The sequence below is a fragment of the Arvicanthis niloticus genome, chromosome 23 (assembly GCF_011762505.2).
Source record: "Arvicanthis niloticus isolate mArvNil1 chromosome 23, mArvNil1.pat.X, whole genome shotgun sequence".
Lineage (NCBI taxonomy): Eukaryota > Metazoa > Chordata > Mammalia > Rodentia > Muridae > Arvicanthis > Arvicanthis niloticus.
In genome coordinates, this window is record NC_133430.1 from 15955739 (window position 1) to 15979440 (window position 23702).

General features: G+C 49.7%; 1 protein-coding gene across 4 annotated transcripts in view; it reads left to right on the plus strand.

Annotated features, from left to right (window-relative positions):
* Itpk1 (inositol-tetrakisphosphate 1-kinase) overlaps window positions 1–23702 on the plus strand; it is a 135418-nt gene that overhangs the window by 72352 nt on the left and 39364 nt on the right. For 3 of the 4 annotated variants that reach the window (XM_076921349.1, XM_076921350.1, XM_076921351.1), the window contains one exon: window positions 7393–7518. In XM_076921349.1, coding sequence (XP_076777464.1) covers window positions 7393–7518 — 126 coding nt within the window. Of the gene's footprint in view, window positions 1–7392; window positions 7519–9436; window positions 9559–23702 lie in introns of those variants that run through there. The other variant, XM_076921352.1, reaches the window with a different exon arrangement.

Below are 23702 nucleotides of genomic sequence, written 5' to 3' on the forward strand. Positions count from 1 at the left end.
AGGAAGAAATGGAGTAGGGGAATGTCCTGCCTCATCAGTCAGGTAGATATGTGGTTCTGGGTTGTCAGGTGACCTGAGGTCCCGGAGACTGAAAAGTGACACCCTCTTCCCCTCAACTCCTTCCACCTGTGACAGGGCCATCAGGGAAAGAAGGAAAACACACCAGGGTCCTCACTCATTAAATCTCTTCTCAAATGGCGGGGCATGGAGCGTTTACTCCACAGGGCATTAGCCAGAGCTCTTTACACATGGTTGTGGTGAGCCAGGAGCTATGCTGTTCTGCATCCTGGAAAGCGGGGCTGTGCCTTGCTCCTCCTTCCTATTTCCCGTTTTCCACAGCAGATGTCCCCACTGAATGTCTTTGCTGCCATCTTGGTGGTTTCCGAATAGCTCTTTGAGGTGGGCATGCCCGTCATTGTACACCCAATCCCCATCTTTCCACAGTGGACAAGTAGACTTATAGGAGTGGGCTTTCTGACTTCATGAACTTGGCCTTCGGGCACTGGGCTTTTGCTCCTCTTTAGGGCTTTTTAGGGGGGGTTGGGGAGCAGGGTCTCTCTACATAACCATGGCTGGCCTTGAACTCACTTCTTTGAGTTGTATTCTATCCAGTAGAATATTTATCCACTAGCCTCTGCCTTTCAAGTGGGGGATTTAAGGTGTGTGGCCCCATGTCTGGCTATGCTTTTTACAACTCTTAAGATTACTTTGTTGTCTCTCTCCTCTCTCTGTGGGTATACCTGTATATGTGGGTATCTCTGTGTTTACATGCAGATGTGCACACATGTGTCCTTGTGCACGTGGAGGCCAGAGGCAGTCGTCAGTCAGCTTTCTTCCTTGATAGCTCTTAACCTTACTTTTTGAGGCAGGATCTCCCTGAACATGGAGTTTGTCGATTCAGCTAAGCCGACTGGCCAGCGAGCACTGGGATCTTCTTGTCTCTGTAACTTGTCCCTTCATCCTAGGGTTACACATGCATGCTCTTGTACCCTGCCTTTTACATAGTGACTGGAGACGTGAACTCAGGTTGTCACACTTATGTAGCAGACACTTTTTAGACTGGGCCATCTTCCCCTGCTGCTCAATGATATTTTTTTTTTCTTCTTTTCAGATTTAAATGTAAGTATTAATGACTGTAATATTACTGAAGGTGTCGGGATTGGAGTTTGGACTCTAGCTTCTCTAACAAGCTAAGTTTGGCCACCCCCTACCGATTAGACAGACAAGAGTGAAAAGTAGAGAAAGATTTCATCTTTGTGGCCACATGGAGAAGAAAAAGAAAGGCTCGGTGACCACTCCTGCCCCCATCTAAAGTCCATGCCCAGGGTCCTGACCTGAGGGTCGTGTTTAAATAGTGGTTAAGAAGTTTGCATAACTGAGTATTCATGGTCAGGGTGTGCATCCGCCCATCATTGTCTAGGCCGGAGTCGCTCCTACAAGGTGGCCTGACAAGTTAGTTAGAAGTCTATGGAATCTCTTCACAAAGGACAAGTTCCTCCTCTGGCTGGCTCCAGGCTTCATCAAGCTCAAGCCGTATAACATTCTGTCTGTAGCTATCAATAACCGGTAGCTGTCAGAGTAGGAGAATCACCTTTCTTTAAGTGGTAGGTTGGCCATGCTTCCAGTCGAGGGTCACACACCCAAGAGCATATAGATAGTACCAGCTGTACTTGCTGGCTTAAAAACAAGTCAAGTTTGGTGTGTAGGAAATCAGGGGTGGATCTTGGAGAGAGGTGTGTGTGTGTGTTATTTTATGATGGTGTAACTGCCTTGGAAGGAATGAAGATGTTCAGTACATTTTATGGGGCCAAGCTGCTGGATGCCTGTGTTACTGGAGAGACTAAGGTCAGAGCATGGACTCTGACAGTCCTCACAAGCTCGGCTCGGCCACTTCCCTGCAGAAGGCTTGAAGTTCCCCACATGTTGGTGCTACAAGGCATCGCCACTGTCTGTGGAGTAAAATGTTGTCTAGTTTTCTGCGTTAACTGGATTGCTGCTGCCTACCATTGCCCTGGTCACTGGGGAACTGGGTCAGGGAATAAAAACACCAGCCTCCCTCTTTGATCAGGGGCAGAGGCCATCTGGATGGCTGGTATCTTCCTTGGTTTAGTTTCCAGGTTTGGGTGACCAGACTCCTGACTGTGGGACTTGCGACATTCCTTTGGGTGTGAGGTGCTTATTTAGGAAGCTCCTATGTCCTTCATCACCCTGCTTTTGGAATCAAACCCACACAGAGACCCTGCTGCCTTTGGGGGTCTATCCTTGAGGGGCCCAGACTGAGAGACCTACTTTTGTGTATTAGACTGGTTCTTTAGCCAGATCCCAGGACTCTCATGGAGCCTGGAGATACACATCAGGCCTTTGATCTGGGCCATTTGTCGTATTCAGCCTTAGCTAAAGCAAAACTTTTGATGTCCTGGGTCCTATTTGAAGTCACAGTTGAAAACACCACTCCCAGGCCACATGCAGAGAGGAAAGGGGAAGAAGCCCCGAACACCCTTTGGTGTGAACAGAAGTCTAATGTCAGCAGGAGAGAAACCTAGGTTCCCATACTGTGAAACTCCGTGCTCTAGGGCATGTCACCGAACCCCCGTGTGACTCAGTGTCTTCATCTGTGCCCCGTGTTGTCAGCGCTCATTAGGGGCACAGAGTGTAGCTTCCGATAAGCACCTTGTGGGTGGCAGTTGTCATTGCCAACCACAGAGAGCTGAGGTGTGGCAGCACACTCTTTGAAGATGTCAGTGTGAGCCAGTGCTAGTACCCAGGCTCTGCAGAATTCAAGTCTGGCCTGTGCCGAGTTCTTGTGACATGCTACTCCCAGAGGGGAGGGGGTTTCATGTTGGTCCCAATATGAACAGCAAGGAGAGGGAGATCTAACAGTTGGCATTTATTGGAAATACCATACTCCTCGGCAAAGTACTGTTAATATGAGTGTGACACTGTGCTGCATGAACTGGCATACACTGTATTCTTTGACCACTCTGTTCCTCTGAGGGGGATTTGAATCCTGGCATGCATTGAGCAGGGTCTGAGCAGGTATGCAGTGGTTATGTGTGTGTTGCAGAACGGAAAGGTGTCTTTAGGCTATTGAAGCTCTAAGAAGGTAGTAGCCATGAAAGCCGGTCCTTGCACCTGGCTGACTCCCATTGCAGCCTCAGTTGTACCTTTTGAACTCTGAAGTCAGGTACGCCCTACCATCTAGGAAGCCATAGGTTTAGCTTAGCAGCCTTGTATCTCCATGACTCTGTGCTGGGGACATACTTTGCAGTGAAGAACCCCGAGGGGCCCAACTGACAGCATTCCACAGCACGGTAATGGGAGAGTTGCCCTGAGAAAGCAACGGGAAGTCAGGGGTGGGGAGGGGGTGTGTCTTGTGGGTTCAGGTGAGATGAGAGACCTATGCATTCTTCCTGTTTGTTGCAAGATGAGTTGAGAAATGTCATGAGTTAGGAAACTTGCCCTGAGACTCATCACAGCCCTGGGCAGTATGTGAAAGAGTTAACAGCAGCCTCATTTTATGATCAGGGAAACTGAGGCACAGAATAATTAGATGACCTTGGCTACCTGAAAGTAATGGAGTTAGATGGGTTTCCCAGCCTTGCTTACATGTCTGCCTAGTTCCCGGTGCTGGTATTGGGATGGAGACATAGTGTCAGGGCCTAGCTTGGTTACCAGGTAGGGCATGATTATGGTAATTACTGTTGTTTTGGAAATCAGAGGTGACTCGTGGGCCACTGGGGTTTGCCAACTTTGTTCCCTATCCTACCAGCCCTGCCTGCCCCCCTCAGGAGCCTCACTGCCTTTGTCAGTGAGAGGAACAGTGGCCCTTTGTTCTCTCTGAATTCAGGACTCTGTGTGCTGCATGGAACCATGTTCAGTGCTGGCCTTGCTGGACAGCCAGACCCGGAAGTGGAACAATCGTGGGTTCCTGGCCTCAGTGGCCAGGCCTTTCATTAGCATGCTCGTAACACTCCCTGAGAGGGACAGATCACACCCCTCCCAAGGGGGAGAGCAAGAAGTCTCTACGGAGGTTCTGGGAGCAGAGTGGTCAGAGAAATGGAATGGTGAGCACACATCAAATCTTTACCCTGGCCTCACCGTATCTAGGAGACAGGGCTTTGACTGTGCCGTCTTCTGAAGCATCCCTTCTGTACAGTCCCCTCATCTATGATGTACTCTATCCCCAGGGCCCCACCTTTGTAGTGTTCCCTCTGTGGTATTCTGGTTTCAGGAGTCCTTCATGCCCATCATGCGCTATTGAGGCCTCAGATGAAGTCCAAGGTAGTGGGGAGAGACTGGGACTTCTCTGAGGTTCTTTCAAGACATCATCCCTGGAGAATAATGATGGCTTCTCTGGTCACTTGAAGAAACACAAAAAGGCTCATTTGTACAACTCAGAAGTGCTATGGTGACACACACCTATTACCCCGACACCCAGAAGGGAGAATCAGGAGGATGGCTGCAAGTTCAAGGGCATCCTGGTCCATAGAGTGGTCCATGATAGCCAGGGCTACATAGAAAAACTCGGTGCTGGAGAGATGGCTCAGCAGTTATGAGCACTGACTGCTCTCCCAGAGGTCCTGGGTTCAATTCCCAGCAACCATATGGTGGCTCACAACCATCTGTAATGGGGTATGATGCCCTTTTCTGGTGTGTCTGAAGACAGCTGCAGTGTATACATATACATATACATATACATATACATATACATATACATATACATATACATATATATATTAAAGGGGAGTGGGGAGGAGAGAAGAAACAAAGACACAATGCCAAGGCAAGAGGTAGCCATACTGTGAAATAGAACCACACCAGGCCTGATGTGTCCCCAGTTGCTTTTCTTGTGAAAGGGCTTTATTGGCATAAAGATGCCTGGAAAGTACACAAAGGAAGGTGGCTGGCTTCCAGACTTAACTGTTTACCTTTTGTAGAGCAGCCAGGAACGTAGGGAGCTTATTTTCCAAACAGCCCCTGGTTGTCAGGTCTACAAGCCTCAGGCTGATGTTCACAGCCTTCCCAAATCATCAGGGGACCCCTGGTCTTTTTCTGGCTAGTTTTTGTCCTTGCAAACTCCAGTAGCCCAAGATGCACCTAAAACAACAATTAACATAACCATGCATACCTGGTACCCAAGCTAGGCCCTGACACTATCCCCTGTCCCCAGTACCTGGTCCAGGGAGGACTGGAGATGGAGACCAGCATGGTAGTTCTGTCTGAACTTGGAGAATGTGCCCCCTGTTACTCTTGAGACCCAGTTATCTTTTCATAGCTGCCATGGTCTGAAAATACTGTCCTTCTGTCTGTGGTGCCTGCCACAGCAGAACCCAGTAGTTCCTTGGGTGCATCCTCTTAATCTAGGCTTCTTCACCTGCCTTCAAATCCTGTTGGGGTTGGAAGAAAATCTAGTGTGGAGTCACCACAGAGCCAGAGAGGCCCTTTCAGTTTCTTCAGGGTAAACTGAAGCCAGGGTCATGACAAGCACAGATTGGCTGGTGGCTTGGCAGGACAGACACTGGCATTTCTGCTGGGCCTCAGCCTACTTCCGGCTACATGACATGGTTGGTCCTTTTTTCTTCCTCGGTTCTTGGTCGTAGGAGGTAGGAGGATCATTGCCATCTTCCAGCCTTGCTGTGAGGTCTCAGAAGACACCCAGGAAGCAGAGGCAGGGGATCACCTGAACGTTGGGACCAGCCAGACATAATTTTAAACAACAAAAGACACTTGGGCCGCATCCCTTCCCCTCCTCAGTCTGGTCTCTTGGCTGAATTTGGTTTGTTTGGTACACAAGCTCGTCACCATGGGAGGGAAGCATAGTTCTTGATGTTTTCTTATTGGGAGGTCTCTGGTACTTTTTTTTTTAAATAGGGGTGACCTTTTAACATCTCTCCTGGCAAACCATAAAAAGTAGGGTTAAGGACAGCAGGGAAGAGCTGGCGAATCCCAAAGGCCTATCAGAACAAAGTTAAAATAAGGGTGTTTATTCAATAGGTGTGAGCAGGGCCTGGGGGGGGGGGGGCTGACAAGATAGAATATGTAGTATGAACAAGTGTGGGGAATTGTCATCACGCATTGACCTGCTAGGACACGGGAACCAAAACCATAACTGGAGCCACAGAGCTAGCTGGCCGTCTTGGGAGATAGGCTGTGCAGAAATACCAGGACTGAAAGGCACGAGGACCAGGTGCAGGGTTCAGCGTCATGACCTACCTTTGTTATCACCTCCACTGTGACCTCTATCTCCCATTCTGCCAGAGGACAGCAGCTATAAGGTTGTAACTTTTGGAATTGTGACACCCAGGGGACAGAGTGGACATGGGGCAGAGGATAGAGGGTGTGTTGGGAGTTTAAATCAGCTGCCTTAGGTCTTACTTTGTATCTAAGCCGAACTCTCCCACCCAGGTCCAAGGCGGGCTTTTAAAGTCTCTGTTCTCACTTGCTTAGTTTATGATTTCCTTTCCTATAGTGTTTGGGAATAAAAGGAGACAGGTAGGTATGTCATTACCTTGCTGTCTCCTCAGAATGACAGTTTGTAGCTATCTTATGTTACGAGTGATAGACCTACCCAGCCCTGAATCCTCATAGGCGCTAGCTGCCCGTGACGGTGAGGGGTAAGTCAGGGGTTACTTTCTCTGGCCTAGTTGAGGCTATGTGGGGGGTCAGCCGGGGCTGGACTGGCGCCACTTGCCTCCAAGAGTGCAACCTTGCAGGTGGTGATGGTCATATGCTGGCGGCAGACATCTGGTGCATCAGGAAGCGTGGTGTCAGGGTGCCCTGGCTGTTGGCAGGTGCTTTTGGCTTGGGTCAGATGATGCTGAATACCAGCCGGCCACTCTGGCTCCCTCGTGGCTAGATCCTCTCAGCCCCGTGTTCTTGAAAAAATAAACACATTCCCCTGTGGAGCAGTGTGTTAAGTACTCAATGGATTTCAGGCATCCCTGTGCTCTGGCAACCCTCCAGGGTCAGTGACACACCCTGGTTTTAGGGTGGAATCTGAGTGCCTGGGTTCTCAAGAAAGCAACTCCTAGACTTGCCAGGAACACCACTTTGCCATGGCTTCAGAGCATCAGGGGAAGAACATCTGTTTAGATGGAGTTCTGACTGGGTGACTGGTCATTTTTTCTAATCTCTCTGAACTCTGGTTTCAGTGTTAGGTAGATGAGGTGCTTTCTCCATACAGCCAGTATGCAGCATTCCCTGCTTGTGTGACTTTGGGAACCTGCATGCCAACAAAGAGTCTAGTTTCTCCTCAGCTACTAAGAATAATGAGGAGCGGGACCCTTGGACTCTTACTCTGTCCGTCCAGTCTATTGGGGTGCTACCGAGGATCAAGGGTCCCAGATGTAGACTCAGGTACTGAAGCTCTTCTGTGTTGTTCTCACCTTGCAGCTGAACCTCAGCCGGCCGATTGAGGAGCAGGGACCCCTGGACGTCATCATCCACAAGTTGACCGATGTTATCCTCGAGGCTGACCAGAATGACAGCCAGTCCCTGGAATTGGTGCACAGGTTCCAAGTGAGTAAGGGTGGTGATGCCTGCCTGTGGGGCCTGTGGGGCCTATGGGGTGGAGGGAAGTCCAGGAGAGCTGTAAGCTTAGAGCTGTGGCATCTGTAGACGTGGCTCAGCCACTGGTGAGCTGTGATTTCCTGGGCAAGGGTTCAGCAGTGGTCCAGGCCTCAGTCTTGCAGGTAACCCAGGTTTGATGTTGGTAGATGTTGGTACTGGTCCAAGTGTTGATGAGACCCAGATAAGGTTTCTGTGTCTTCGGGGCAGGTGTGCTCAGCACTGAGCTGGTGGCTCCATTTTGACGCCAGGATGGGACCCCTCTGTTGCACCTGGGGTGAAGGGTCTCTTTCTTGAAAGCCTTTGGACCATGTCCTGCATTGTTGGGGAAAGCCTCTCAATTGTTTAATTTGATATTGTGTATGACATTTCTCATGGACCTGAGGGATGTTCCCTGCTCCCATCCATTTTCCCAGCAGCTCCAGGTCCTGACCCCTGGATGACCTGCCTGTCACCTTGAGGTTCTCATGTGGGGTGGCCACTGCTGCTGTCATCGCTGCTGACTTGCCCCGAATGTCCTCTTTTGTGGACAGATGTGATTCTTTCCTCTGGCAGGCAGCTCAGGAGTCATGAAACAGAGTCATATTATCAGCGGAAATGCAGCTGAAATAGTGGCTGTCCCAGTGCCGCCCCAGGCACGGGACGCTTGGACCAGCACTTTTCATCTGTGGTAATTGGAGGTTGGAGATCCTTTCCTCTGTTAGGACAAAGGGACTCTTGTCATAAAACAGCCGTCCTGCTGACATCGTTCCTCTTGCCACGTGTTCAGGGTTGGTGGCCTCAGCCCCCAGAGTATCTCATGCTTCTCACCCACTTCCTGGAGACCTCTCACTGCCTAATTTCTTTTCCCACCATTGTGCTAGCATGCTTTCTAGGGTATCCGAAACGAAGTAGGGATTGTCCCCACGGGCCTCTGCATGAAGTCCCTCTCGTTTGCTCATAGGCTGAAGCTGTGGCCGTGGTCCTCCTCACCTTGTGGAGAGCCTCAGTTGTTTGTAAAATGAATGCTTGCAGGGAGAAGCAGCTGGCAGTGATGGGAGAGCTTCGGTGTTCAGCCATGGAGGGTGCTCGCTGCTGGTATATGGCATGCATACTTCTTGGGTTCCTGCTTTGTGGTAGTTCTTCAAGGCCAGCTCAGGAGTGAGACAAGGCTGGAAGGTTTGACCTGACTGGCCCCTCATTCCTTGGCCTGAACTTGGCCTGAAAAGCAGCCAGTCTGAGCCTGTTTCATATCTACATCCCCCAGGGCAGGTCTCGTCAGCTTTGTTTTATAACCAGGAAACTAAGGCTCTGAGGTGTGCTGGGGTGTGGTGGAGCCAGGGCTTAGTATTGACTTTCTCAGAGAGCCCTCTCTGCTTGTTCCCTGTGTGGCTCTTACACCACCTCTCAGTGACCAAGTGACCACATGCCTTCACCACAGTCCTGTATGTACAGTGGACACTTAGTGAAGCAGCCACCATTCCTCACTCACACCTCCTGTCCTTTAGGAGGCCCCCAAGTGACTAATTCCTATGTCTACAGCTCCTCAGTGGCTGTTTTCTGGGACACAGCAGAGCCTGGGTACTTGTGTCGGCCATTGAGGCAGAATGCCTGCCAGTCCCACAGAGGATAGTGCTGATGCCTTGCAGGGACCCTGCTAAGCTCCATCTGGGAAAGCCAGGCCAGGGGTGAGGGTGAGGACTCCAGCAGGAGATATTCAGAGTCACTCTGGTCCGAAGCACCTTATATTGTGTTACTTGGATCAACATGGAGCCCGACTGACTGCCTCAAGGTGAGGAAGCTGGTGCAGCTTGGGTAATGTACTCGTTACTTTTCTGTTTCTGTGATAAAACACCATGTCCAAGATGACTTATACAAGAGTTTATTCTAGCTTACGGTTCCAGAGGCAGAGTCCATAGTGCAAGAGATGCACAGCAGGAGGTGGCAGCCTGGCAGCAGGAGCTGGAAGTGGAGAGCTCACATCCTCAGTTGTGAAGCAGAGAGTGATCTGAAGTAAGCAAGGTGCTTTGTTCTCAGAGCCTGCCCCCAGCAACACACTTCCCCCATCAAGGCTGCACCACCTAAACCTTCCCCAGTGACACCAGCTAGGAACTAAGTATTCACATGCCTGAGACTGCAGGGGACATTTCTCATTCAAATACCATAGGTAGCTCTCTCAAGCCTGCAGTCAGAAAGTAGTCAAGTGACACTGGAACTCTCATTAGATGCTACTGTCCCACTGACCTGCCATTTCTTCAGAGTCAGGTGAGAGGGAGGGCTTCAGAGTTAAAACACATGGGAGGTGGAGCCAGCCTCCAAGTCCATGGGCCGTGTAACCTCGGCAGTGTAATCTGTTATCCTTAAGTTGACTCTTCTGGAGCTAGAGAGATGGTTTCACAGTTAAGAGCACTAGCTGTTCTTCCATAGCACCCAGGTTCATCCAGGCACACATGGTGGCTCACAGTTCCATGGAATACAAAGCACTCTTCTGCCTTACATGGACACTAAGCACACATGTGGTACACAAACATACACACAGACAAAGCAGCCATATACATAATGATCATAATATAGTTTAATGATGATAATGATAATAATGATGATAATAATAATAACAACAACAACAATGTACCTTCTTCCTGAAGTGAATGTGGCCTTAGTACCATTTTTCTGTAAAGGCAAGGTCTGGTAAGTAGTTAGCTCAGTGCCCCCATCATAGGGGTGACCCTGAACCTGTCTCTCTGCCCCAGACATACTAGAGCCCTCAACCCAGGGCAGGTGACTGCCGAGCAGCCACCAAAGCTGCTCTAGGTATAGAAAAAGAACATTCTGGAGCACAGGTGTGTGTGGAATGTCCCCTAGAGAGGGTCTTAGCTAGGTCCTTAAGTCTGCTGTATGCAGAGCACGCACAGAGCTGGTCTGGGATAGTGACCTCATGGTAACCTTCAGCTAGGTATTTCTGGGGAAGATTCTTACTGCAGTCTATTTCAGCAAGAAACCAGATAGATATATGGTAAAGGTCAGGACGTGTCTTCCTGCAGAAGAGACCAACTCTTTTGAGAGGGAGCATCAGGTTATCTTCCAAAGAAGCCAGGAGGTGAACAGGAGTTGTCTGTATGTAGTCTAGGAGCAGGTATCAGGACAAAGGCTAGGAATTAGATCTTTTGGGGCAAGGTACTAGGGGCTGTCAGCACTGACCTGTTCATCTCTCCCTGAGAGATACAAGTTCAGAGCCAGGCCACATAGACCCCAGGAACTGACACTTGAACTTCAGCATGCTATGGGCCTTTGTTTTAAAACTCTTGTTCAGTTTTCTGTATTGGACAGTGACAAGAAGGCATTAGCTTGGCTCGGGACCCAGGAGGAACAGCGATGTTATGCTCAGGCATGTTGACTACAGGAGCAAAGTGAAGGGGCTCTGCCTCAGAAAGGGCTCTACCAGAAGGACCCCATCTTACTCAGATCCACAGGTGGTAGGATTGCATGTAGAAAATGGGCCCTAGAACATCTCGTGAGCCTCTGGTCCTCAGGGAAGGGAGCTTCAGAACTAAGGCCAGCTTCTTCCTTGTGTCCAGATAGGCAGGCGGGAGGGTGTGGGCCTGGTGAGTATTGCAGGTCATTTGAGCCCAGTCAGTTTTCCTTTTGGATTAACCTCACAATGAAGGATCACTGGGATGATTCAGTTGTTTTCTGCTCCAAGGGTCATGTGTAGCCAGCAGTCTGGCGCCTTTGCCCTCTTCCTGAGACTTAGTTATCAGGGCATAGACATGGGCAAAGCCCTGGAGATGGGTGTGACTGGTATACAGGAACCCTGGAGCCCCTTGACTTCTCAGCTACTTCCTCTAGTGAGCAGTAACAACCTTCTCTCTGTCACTTCTGGTGCTACCTGTCTAGTATAACCGCAAGGGTTAAGAGCTGGTAGCCCTGCACTCTCGAATCTCCTCAGGTGGAGCATGCCAGTTGTAACCCAGCAGCTCTTCCAGGGGTGGTACCTGAAGAGAGAGAAGGAGGAAGCTTGAATCCAAACTGATGGGTTTCCCTCATTATTTGTGTGTGTGCATGCGTTCATGTATGAGTTTGTGGGCACATGAGTATATCAGGAGTGCAGAGACGTTTGTTTGTTTGTTTGAGACTGGGCCTCTCTCTTTGGCCTTGAACTTGCCAAATAAGCTAGGCTGACCAACACCCTCTAGGGATCTGCCTGTCTCTCCTTCCCTAACACTGATATTATAAGTACATGTCATCATGTTCTCTGGAAGGAGGTTGAGTACTCCTGAACATAGTCTCTTTGTCTGTCTGTCTATCTGTCTGTCTTTTTGCTTTTTCAAGACAGTATGTCTTTACCTAGCCCTGGCTGTCCTGGAACTCACTATGTAGACCAGGCTAACCTCTAACTCACAGAGATCTAACTGTGTTTGCCTCCCAAGTGCTGGGATTAAAGGCGTGGCTCTGGACACCTTAAAGGGCAGCCTTGTGTTGTCCCTCCTACCTCTTCCTTGCCACACTAGCCCTCCACAGTAGCCACTTGAGCCTGACTCTTGCCCGCCTTTTGTGCAGTCAGTCCCTGCAGCCAAGGTCGCCTTCATGAGGATTGGCTTCATCCCAATAGTAGATACAGTTCTTGTTTCCAGGCCTTCCCCATCTTGGCCTTTACTTTCCACCACTTGGAAGCTCATAATTAATTGTCAGTTGCTGTTGTCCCTCCAGGGTCACCATCTTCCAGGACCTTTGTCCCCACTGCTGCCCTCCACACCTGGCACATTTTGAACATGCCTATGTGTTTGTCAATAGGACCATGGGGAGGGTCTGGCTTAGGGCTGGATGGGGCAGTGGTGGGTGGAGTACATAGCTCTGGATGACTAGGGGCAGCAAAGAAGAAAGCCAGGAGATTTAGGGGACAAGTGCTGCTGCCTGGCATGTATGAAGGACTGTACCCTGGAGCCAGCTGGCTGGAGAGCAGGGAGGCTGGGCCAGAGCTCAGGGAGTTTGGGGGCCAGGGTCTGGAGCTTGGACTTTCTCATGCAGAGAGATTAGGGAGCGAGACAATGGTGATAAGGTCAGGTTAATAGGCAGAGAGAGAGAGACAGAGAGAGAGAGAGACAGACACAGACACAGACACAGAGACACAGACACAGACACAGACACAGACACAGACACAGACACAGACACAGACAGGCTCCGCTCAGGAGTTTTTGCCAGTACAAGGTGAACTTTAATGAGGCAAGACACCAGGTAGTCACCAGAGCTTGGACATCTGGACCAAAGAGAGCTCCATGCTCAGCATCAAGTGTGCTGTATTCGTGTTTCCCTTCTCGGCTGCCAGGACAGGATAAAAGCCACACCATCTGCTACATCATCCCAAGGATGCAGGAGGGAATTCACACCCCTACCCCTGTGTATTAGTTCCTTCGTTCTTCATCAGGTTCCAACAGCTAGCTGTTTAGTCACCCTGTGGGAGCCCTGAGGCAGGAGATTGGGAAGCAGGTGGGCCTGGGCTCAGGCAGGGAGTGAAGCTTGCTTCTAAATGATAGACTTGGCAACCTCTGGTGGCTGGCCAAGAGCATGGTGTTTAAGGCTCTTCCTGCTAGCTGGCTGAGGCTCTCTTGGGTATTCAGGACCTCAGGTGCTGGTGCAGTCCCTCATGATTATGGCAAGGGAATAAGAAGGTGGGAAATGCTCATGCGGGCTCTCCGTAGGTTTACCCTGCAGGCAAGGGACTGAGCTCACTCCAGGACTCTTGTTTCCCCTTATAAAGTAAAATAGCCTATAAGGTTTGTGTGAGCATTAAAAAAAATTAACATATGCATATGTGCTTGGAACAGGGACCGGCATGGAATGAGGTGTGTGAGTGTGTGTGTGTGTGTATGTATGTATGTATGTATAGGAGTGTGTGTGTGTCTGTGTAGGTGTGTGTGTATGTGTGTGTACATGTGTGTATACGTGTGTATGTGTAGGGTTGTGTGTAGGTGTATCTGTGTGTGTATAGGTGTGTGTATGTCTGTGTCTGTGTACACGCGTGTCTGTATGTGCACACACTGACCATTTTCTTCCTTGTCTGGTATACGGTAGTACATGCAGACCCCGTGGCACCTTGGAACACTCAGCCATGCTTCTAGTAACACTGTCATTACAGTGACAGCATCACTTTGCTCCCAGCCTTAGCTGTGGCCCCGGCTAGCTTATGAGTTCTCAATTGTAATTGGAGCGAATGAGGCAGCGATTATAAAAGTGTCCCTTAGTGGAGGCATGCCTGTGAGGGGGCCGTGGAAATGTGGGCTTACTTAGCCTAAAAGGCAGGGTCAGGGAGAGGACGTAGGCAGAGGGACTTGGCTGTTACTCCTGGCTCTGCCCCTCCTCACCAGTTAGCCCATGTGGGTTCCAGTCACCCTGCCTACCACACAAGGAGCATTTTAGATGATACTTAGCAGGAACCTTGGGATCAATCCTGTCTAGTTCCTAAGTGTGCCTGGCACCTACCTCCCAAGCCACAGCCCCATCCACCCTTCCCTCTCAAGTACAGAAGTAATAGTACCACAAGCAAGGAGCTCAACATGGCAGCCTCCAGCACTGAGCAGCCCCTAGTGAAGGCTCTATGCTGTGCCTGAGGATGGAGGAGAAGGCAGGGGGACAAAGGTTTCCTTGTTCTTGACCTTCTAACCCAATTAGGAAGCCAACATCTAAACCCACAAGAAGTTGTGTAACAGTCTAAAGTGAGCTTCTGTTGGTTTGTACGTGGGCCTCTGGGATCAGAGCTAGAACATGGGACCCAGAAAAGATTTTCTATTGTCACAGCAGATCAATGACATAGGCTGCCTTTGGCTAGTCACGTACCATTTAGACACACTGCCTGGATCCTGCCCGTCTCTTACTAGCTGTTCCTCGTCTCAATCCTTGAGATAACAGAATTAGTTATGAATTTTTCAGGCCTAAGGAAGCTGCCGCCTGCCCAGAATCGTTAGAAAGAGGCAGGGCTATGACTGTACTTTGCATTCTTTTCACATGTGCCTGAGGGGCTTCCTTTGGACAGTAGCTAATGGTGCCCCTTCCGGTTCCCTCAGCTGGCTGGAGGGTCAATGGCTCAGGGTCACCTAGGAAGAGGTCATTACCTTGGATTGCTTCCGACCCAGCTGGTGCCATATGCTGATGAAACGCAGGCTAACAGAAGCCAAGGGACTCAAAGCTGCTTGTATCCCAGTCTCAGAGCAGCAGACTCAGTACAGGCGGCCATGAGGTCGACCTCAGGATGACTGCAACTCTCAGCCACAAGGCCAGTCCCTGCATGGAGATGGCCACACAGTCTGCTGACTGTTTATTTAGGTGGAAGGGACTGGGCATTGCTCTTTCTGCTGAAGGAGGAAACTCAATTTAATGCCTTTGATAGAAGGCACTCCTCCTATCCCCATTGTGGATAGAAGACTGTTCCGCGCACCTCCCGTGTCCCCTTTTCACCCGTGGAAGAGAAACACGAGAGGCAGAATTCGGGTATCACCACAGCAAGGCTTTAATCTGTATCAGCAGATGTGAAAGACGGGGAAGGGCCAAAGACAGGAAGAGGCACAGCTTAAATACACCCTAGAGTGACATGTTCACTTCTGATTGGCTGTTCACTCATCACCCAATATTACGCCCCGGGATGGGCAGTGACTTTTGGCGCGCTTTTGCCTTTTTGCACCTGTGCAGTTAGTTGTTTACTAGTGGAGAGGACACGATGTCCGCGCCATCTTGGAATGGCGAATATATCACCGCTGACAGCGGCTTCCTACAGAAGACCCAAGCCTTGCCACTTCACTGCCCAGTATCGGAACCCTTGCGAGTGACAGGTGGTGTTTTACCTCAAGGTTTGGTGGTGCATGCTGAGTTTTAGAAATGTGTTTATTAGCAGAGCGTGCTGGTCCATACCCATACTCTCAGCACCTGTGAGGTGGAGGCAGAAGAATCGCCGGTTCAAGGTTTAGTGATATGAGATTGTCTCAAGTCAAATGAATAAACAAAAAAGATGTTTCATAGTCTGTTGTCTGCCAGACGTGGCGGTACACAACTGTAATCCCAATTCTTGGGGGACTGAAGGAGGAAGACTGCAAGACACCCCAAAACAATCAAATAACCTCAAGAAACATTTCCTAGTTATAAAAAGACTGTTTGTACCCATTATCTTATGGTTTCTCAGCTGCAGTGCTATTGACATCTTGAACTGGATAGTTCTCTGTTGTTGGGATCTGTCCAGGATGTTTAGTGGCTTGTTTGGTCTATACCTGCTAGATACAGTAGTATTCCCAAACATTATCTATTGTAAGGACCAAGTATGCCTTCAGATACTGCCGTGGAGTGGTTGGGAGAGGTCACCCTGCTTAGGCACTACTGTGCTTTAAAACAATATAGTATTTTTGTCTTTATGTGTGTCTATATGTGTGAGGGCAGTGCCCACAAGGCCAGAAGTGGACATTCAATTCCCTGGAGATGGAGTTGCTGGTGACTATGAGCCTCCTGGCATGACTGCTGTAAACTGCGATTAGGTCCTGTGCAAGCCTGCTTTAAGCTGCTGAACCACCTCTCCAGCTGCTTCTTAGGATATGGTTTCAGCATCTCTGAGAGCTTGGGGTCAGGAAAGCTGGTTCTGTTTGTGAGTGTGGATGCCAAAGCCCCAAGGGATCTACTTTCTGAGCTTGGAGATGGGTTCTCAGTCCTAGGGGAGTTTGTCCTGTGGGCTCCTTTCACAACCATACTTGGGCCAAAGTGGTCCATGTCTCCGTGTTCCTAGTTTATGTAGGGATTCTATTGCTGACTAGTATCTGGGTCACCCAGTGGGCTGCAGTTATGAAGCCTGGCTTCCTTTGACTTTATGGAATAAATCATGTCTCTGTGGATGGTATCTGCATCCCCAGACTCAGGCCTCTACACCTTCTGAATGAACTCCAGCCCCAGATCTGCCTCCCAACCCTGTTTGTGAACTTCTTCACTGATCCGTAATATCAGCCATCAAATAACCATTGGAGTCGTCATTCAGTCAGCAAGTGCTAAGTGGGTACTTGCTGTGTACCAGGAATCCAAAAACATTGTAGAAACCTCCACAGTAAATTAAACAGGCCAGGCAGATACAGCACGTGCCTCATGGACTAAGCTCACGTCTGTGCCTGGGTATGTGCACGTGTGTATACAGGAATGGCAAACAAGGCACAAGGTAATAGAAGAAAAAGAGAACACAGCTCCAATTACAGTAAGGACCAGGGAGAAATAAGACAAAGCCCGTGATAACAGTGGTTATAACTGGCTGGTTTTGTGTGTCAACTGGACACAAGCTGGAGTCATCAGAGAGGAAAGAGCCCCAGTTGAGAATATGCCTCCATGAGATCCAGCTGTAAGGCATTTTCTTGGTTAGTTTCTTGATCATTGGCAGAGGGCTCAGCCCATTGTGTGTGATGCCATCCTGTGCTGGTTGTCCTGGGTTCTATAAGTAAGGAGGCTGAGGAAGCCATGGGATGCAAGCCTTTCTCTAATCAAGGACTATGATCTGGAAGTGTAAACCAAATATAAACCCTTTCCTCCCAAACTTGTTTTTTGGTCATGGTGTTTTGTTGAAACAATAGAAACCCTGACTAAGACAAATAGGGAGAGTCTTTGTAGACAAGTGACATTGTGAGGTCCCCTTTCTGATGACTGTGACTTCACCATCTAGTGCCCTTTTCCTCTTTGCAAGCTGTCTAAGCCCTCACCCCCATCCCCACCCAGCCTGTGGCAGGGATTGGTGACATGAGAAGGTGCACACTTGCTGGCAGAGCAATACCCACCTCTGAGCTTGCCTGGGCCAAGGCATGTGGCCCTGGGTCTATTGTCTACAGCATCACATGCCAGGTTACAGTATCTGGCGGTAAGATCTTCTCCTGTTCTCGTATGACTGAGGCCTGTTGGAAGCTAGAAGGCTGGAAGGCTGCATGTGCAGGCAAGAGCTCCATGTCCTCCCCTAGTGACGCCTGCTCTTCCCAGAGTTCAGCAGCAGCCCTGCACACAGAAGGAGCCCCCAAGACCTACTTTTTTCCTCTGCAAGTTCCAGGTTGGAAGCTCTGAGTTCTGGTTGAGGGTTCTTATCTACAAATCAGCAAGGCACTGGGTGAAGAGGTTGGGGAACCTGTGGCCACCAGGAGTCCCTGCTCCCAGGAACTCAGTCAGAGGTAATCCTCCAGGCCGCCCTCTTGTCTTTATGCCTGTATACTGAATGGCCTTAACTGACCAGTTCTTCATGGATGGGCCTTTAGGCATTTCTGACCTCACTTGAGAAGCAAGCTGCAGGTGACTGCCCTCCGTATGCATGTGAGGGTCTGTAGGATAAATCACTTGGTAGAAATGCAAACTCTGCACATTTTTCATTTTCTTTCCATGAAGGTTACCCCGACCGTCAGGCGCTGCTCCATTTCCTATTCAGTACATTTTGGCCTGGAGCTGCCGTCTGTGAAGGGTGCCAGGATCCCATCAGTGTCCTGGGAAGGGCTGTGGTAGCTGATCTAATGGGGCTCGCCTGGACCACCTTGCTCCTGACTGGAGATCATGCGTGGCCCGTCTCTTCTGTGGCCTGTGTTGTCAGGCTCTGACATCTTGCCCTCGGGTATAAACAGGGCTGAGGAGCAGGGAGGGCTCCAGTGGAGTCTGTTATCCCTTCTGTCAGCTCTCCCAAATGACAAAGATGGTGTTGGTGTAAAAGGTCAAGGTCCAAGAGCCCTGGCCCCCAGTCTCATGAATGTGCAGTCCAGCCCCATGTACCCCAAGGCCAGAACTACATCATACTTACTACCAAGGCTTGTATGTTTCTTGCTGGATCTTGTGGCCTTTCAGAGTGCTAGACTGGTCACTCTGTGCTTTAACACTGTCCCCATCACCCCTATTCCCCAAGCCAAGGGATTTATTACTTTAGAATCAAGTCCAGACTCCTTAGCTAGTCTGTCTCCAGGACCTCAGCCTGAACTTTTCTTTGAAACCCATGTCCACCCCAGCTGCCTGGTTCTCAGGTAATCTTAGTGCCCTTCCCCAAGGCCTCTGCCTGAAATGATCTTTTTCCTCTTGACTTGTGCCTGTGACTCTTAAGCATTAGTGGCCTCAGAAACCCCCTCCCCCAAATCCCCTGAGTCAATAATCCTTGCCCCACAGCCATCGATGTGCCACTTAGAAGACCTTTATCTCCATGATGGTGGATGGGAAGTGGTGGTTGTTCTGTAGCTTAACAGGCAAAAAGTTATACCCACCCCCTCTTTCTAGGGGCTGGCCTCTTGTACTCCAGGAGGCTTTGGGCTGAGTGCTCAGACATGAGAGATCTCTCTGGAATACAAATGAGAGCTGGTTAAAACCTGAGTGTCTGCTGACAGGAAGCTCAACTCTCCAGAGAAGGCTTTTCAGAGAGTGAGACAGGAAGCTGTGGCTGAAGTTCTTTCTGCACACATCAGAGCAGCCCAGAGTGTGTGGAGATTCAAGAAAGCCCCTGGTCGTGGCCTTGCCTTGCCTAGTGTCTGCCACTGATGGAGAGAGGTGCTGGGGTGGGGTGGGATGGGGGTAGAAGGTATGGGAGCGGGTGGTGCCTGTACTCAACCCAATTGTATCTGCTCCAGCCTGGGTAGGTGCATGTTTAACTGGCCCACAGCAAGGGACATATAGTCACATGCTCTGTGCTTCCAGGGCATCAAGGCCACACAGCCTTGAGATTCTGTAGGCCTCAGATCTGACTCAACATAAGTGCCCCAGGAACTTTTTCTGATTTGTGCCGCATATTACAACCTGGGTACTTGGGTCTTAAATGCCAGCATGGTTGCTGAAAATAAGTCCTTTTGAACTTCTCATTGTACAGCTATGACAACTGAGAAACTGCTAACATATATATGTGACTTGAAGAAACTCACAAAAGCCAGTGCTGGCTCAAAGGCTTTAGCCTGCTTTCTTGATTCTGGTTTTTTTTCTCTGCCTGAATGGTGCCTCTAGGTCTTTGTGTTAGGCTGGGGCTGGGCTGGGTGCTGCTGTGCTAAAAGATATGATCCTCAAATGATTGGAAGGCAGAAGTTTTGGCCAACCATCAGGGACTGTTAACACAGGTTGTATACAGAACATCTCTGTCTTTGATACCGTAAGTGGTGCCATAGCTCCTGGCATATTCTGTATGCTACTGTAACTGCCTCTTGGCTCCTGAAATTCTTGCTCCAATTTTTTTTTTTTTTTGTTTTGTTTTGGTTTTTGGTTTTTTGAGACAGGGTTTCTCTGTGTAGCCCTGGCTGTCCTGGAACTCACTCTGTAGACCAGGCTGGCCTTGAACTCAGAAATCCACCTGCCTCTGCCTCCCAAGTGCTGGGATTAAAGGCGTGCGCCACCAGTGCCCGGCTTGCTCCAAAATTTATCTGTGTATGTCCCAAGTTTCTATCCTACACTAGGCCCACTGCCAGGTGCCTTCCTGCACCAGGACTCCTGGGACTGTGTGGATGTCTTGGAACTGTGCTCTTCTCTAAGCTGGGATGAGTAGGCAGGTGATGGGAAAGCTTTGCCTAGGGGATGTTGGCCTTGGCCTTGCTTGATGCCAAGTCTACAACATTGGGTTAACTTCATAGCTTCATCAGTCTGATGGAGGGTCCACCATTCGTCCTCCCTCAAAACATTCTGTATTATGGCTTAACTTCATCCTGACATGGTCTTGGCATCCTGGGGTCAGGTTTCCCTTTCTGCAGAACCTAACTTTACCTTTGTAACATAGCTTCCATGGACCACTGGACCCATCATCTTCCCTCCATGTGGTCCCCTTATATCTCAGTAGGTTTCCACTCCTGCTCTGCCCAGCTCTGTGTTAGTCCTGTGCCCCAGAGTCCTGTACAGGCTCCTTGCTCTGTGCCATGTGAATCTTCCTCTGGACTGTCATTCACTGATGCAATCTCCCAAGGGTATCTGTCTTTATTTACATTAGTCATAATCCAGGGCTGGGAACCTTGACATAGTTACTGCTTCCTTCCTGAGAAGGCAGACAGGGTTAAGGGACCTTCCTTTGCTTCATGCTAGTTCTGGATCCATAGGACTCCCACACTGGAGAGAAGGATGCAACCTCCCTGTGCCTCCTTTTTCTGCGTGCATTATCTCTGGCTGATGCTGCCATGTGGAGTATTACAGTCTGTACAGCTATTAGGCTGCAGGCCATGGCCTCATTGCAGCACATGAGAAAGGCTTCCTAGGAATGAGCTAAGTGGTTCTGGCCCAGATGCAACTGAGCTGTCCTTCCTGGAGCCAGATTTTCTTGTGCCATTTTTCTTTGTCTGATATCTTAGCCAGGACTCCATATGGATCATCTTACACTGAGATACTCTGAGTCCTGTTTTCTTTGTTCGAGAGACTATTAACAGGCCCTCCTGGGTAGGCTGGATGTGAGAGAAGCATGTCTGGACATGGGTGTAGTAAGTACATTAGTAATTCACCCTGGAGGTGAGTCCAGGTCCATCATGGTACCAAAGCGTTGGTGACAAGAAGACTCTTGGCTCTTACTCAGCATGTACTGCCTAAGAAGGCCAGCCTTTGTGATTGTCAGAGGAACTCAGAGGAGGAAGATGGCACTGAGAAGGCCTCCATGAGGAAGGAAGTCAGGTCAGCTCTGATTGGGAGTTAATCCTGCCATTCCTCTGGTGGGCGGGTGCTACTGAAACATACACCTCCTGATTCCCAGGAGTCCACTAGGGATCAAGGGATTCTTTTGGGTTTGACTTGCCTGTCCAAGATGCCCAGTGTGTCTCCTTCTAGAGCCAAATGACATTGTGGATGCTAGTTCCTTCAAGAGTTAGCACTCAGGTGGATATCATCTACAGTTGATATCTCTAGGAGAGCATTCATTTAGATTGTACTCAGACGGGAGACTGATCTCTTGGGACAGCTCTGCTGGTGGTTTTGAGAGTTTTTAGGGACAGAGTGAGCCCAGAGACCTGAGTCCCATATTGCAAAATGCCAAACATTCTTTTTTTCCATGTTCTACCTGCCCCTTACACATCAGTCATCCCTGGGGTCGCTTTATCCAGAGCTTAGGTCACATGGGATTGACTCCAGACATGCTCCCAGACATGGATGATGTGACACAATGTCCTACTTTCCTTCTCTTGCTGTGTTAGACACCACAACTAAAAACAACTTGAGGAGAACAGGGTTTTATTTCAGTACACAATTACCATCCATCGTCAAGGGAAACCCAGGCAGGAACCCAAAGGTAGGAACTGAAGCGTCCATAGAGGAATGCTGCTTACTGGCTTGTTTCCATGGCTTGCTCAGCTACCTTTCTTAAACATCCCAGGCCCCCCTGCTCAAGGATGACGTCATTCACATGAGATGAGTCCCCTTATATCAGTTAGTGTCAGGACGTGGTATTGCTTCCTCAGGCCAGTCTGTGCGACCAATTCCTCAATGAGAATTCCTTCTTCCCAAGCATGTCTAAGTTTGTGTCAGGTTGACCAAAACTAACTACAACACACAGGCAAGATCTGAATTTGGAGCTTCAGGTGGAGAGGAAAGCCCACTTCCCTGCCAGGGGACCACAGTATAGCTAGTGTTCTCAGTCTTCTCATTTGTCTCAGATTGCTAGCTGCCCCCTTACCCCATAGAGTGTGTGTGTGCGTGTGCGTGTGCGTGTGCGTGTGCGTGTGCGTGTGCGTGTGCGTGTGCGTGTGTGTGTGTGTGTGTGTGTGATCAGTGTCCCTAATGGCATGATCCTGTTGGTCTGGATTAGCTTGTGCTTGAGTGGGCACCTGGTTGGCCTCTACCTCATCCCCTCTGACAGTAGAACTTACTGTCAGTTTCTGCATGAAGTCCAGATTGCCCATTCACTTTAGGATCTCTCTCTGGTCCCTCTTGGCAGGCCAGCTCTCCGAGGGAACGAGTGTTTACTGCTTGCCATGGAGATGGTTTATGTCTTTCTTCCAGCAATTTGTTTGGCAATTCTAAGAGACTTGTGGAAAATGCATGCAGTCCTCCATACAATAGATGAGCTGAAAGGCTTGGAGAATAACTCACTTGTGATCACAGGGAAGCTGGTAAAAGCCTTTGCCCCTTTCCCTCTCCTGCCTCCAGAGAGATTGGTATGCCCGGGCAGAGATTCTTCTGTGTGCCTGCTGCTTTCATCCCAGGCCCAAAGCTGGTTGGCGCCTGCTTGTCAGATTGTTTCCTTCTTTAGTTTCATATGGCTTCTTTCCCTTGTGATTTTGGCTTAAATTCCTGCCTTGGTGATACTGGGCTCTCTTTAAAGGTCTCTGTCCTGGTGCGGGAACATGGGGCCAGCATCAGCTTTGTTGGGTCAGAGGGAAGGAACTACATGCCCGTATTTAGGTGGCTTCAGTTGCTGGGGCAAACATGTCATACCTGGGTGGTGAGTGTCTTAGATGGTAAGTGCATACAGCGTCACTGTCACCTGCAGTGCTACCAACAAACAGTTGTTCATCTCTCTCCAGAGAAGCCTCTATGGCTTTGAAACTCTACTCCTCAGGTTTCTCCAGCTAATAGACTCCTGGAATGTAAGGCCCTCTATATAAGAACCTGCAGGGTCATCTGCAGTAAGTCTTGAGAGACTCTAAGAAGCCTAGTGGGTAGCTGGCTTGGTCCCTGTTGCATGCTCTTCCTGACATACCAGGCTGCTTCTGGAAGCAACAGAGTGGGAAGGGGCTTGAGGGACTGGGACTTATAGAGCTGGCCAGGACAAACTGGGAACCCACTCACTGGTGTATCTGTTGGACCTGGAAGACACCCCAGCACGGGCATTTGTAGAGTCACGTTTTATAAGCGTGTGTGAGCAGGTTGGGGAGGAGGGGAGCTGGTGAGTCGTGGGCTTGTGTGTCAGCATGCTTCAATGCAGGAAAGGCCAGCAGGGATGCTTGCCCATGGGAGAAGCAGGGCTCAGGAACAACTCTCAGGAAAGCTGAAATGATGGCAGTGGGCACAACTGTGTGACCTAATGGCCGTTCTTCATAGACCTGCATAGTAGCTGTATAAGCAGCCAGTGGGACAGCGGGGATTCTCAGGAGTGAGCAGGTAACTGGAATCTACTAGAGTTGATGCCAACATAGAGGCCTCCCAAGGTGGCACCCAGCCACATCCAAGGGAGAGACAGAGATTTAAACATTCCGGGGAAAGGATAGAGAGGAGGTCCTATGGGAGGGAGTTCATGGGGAGGA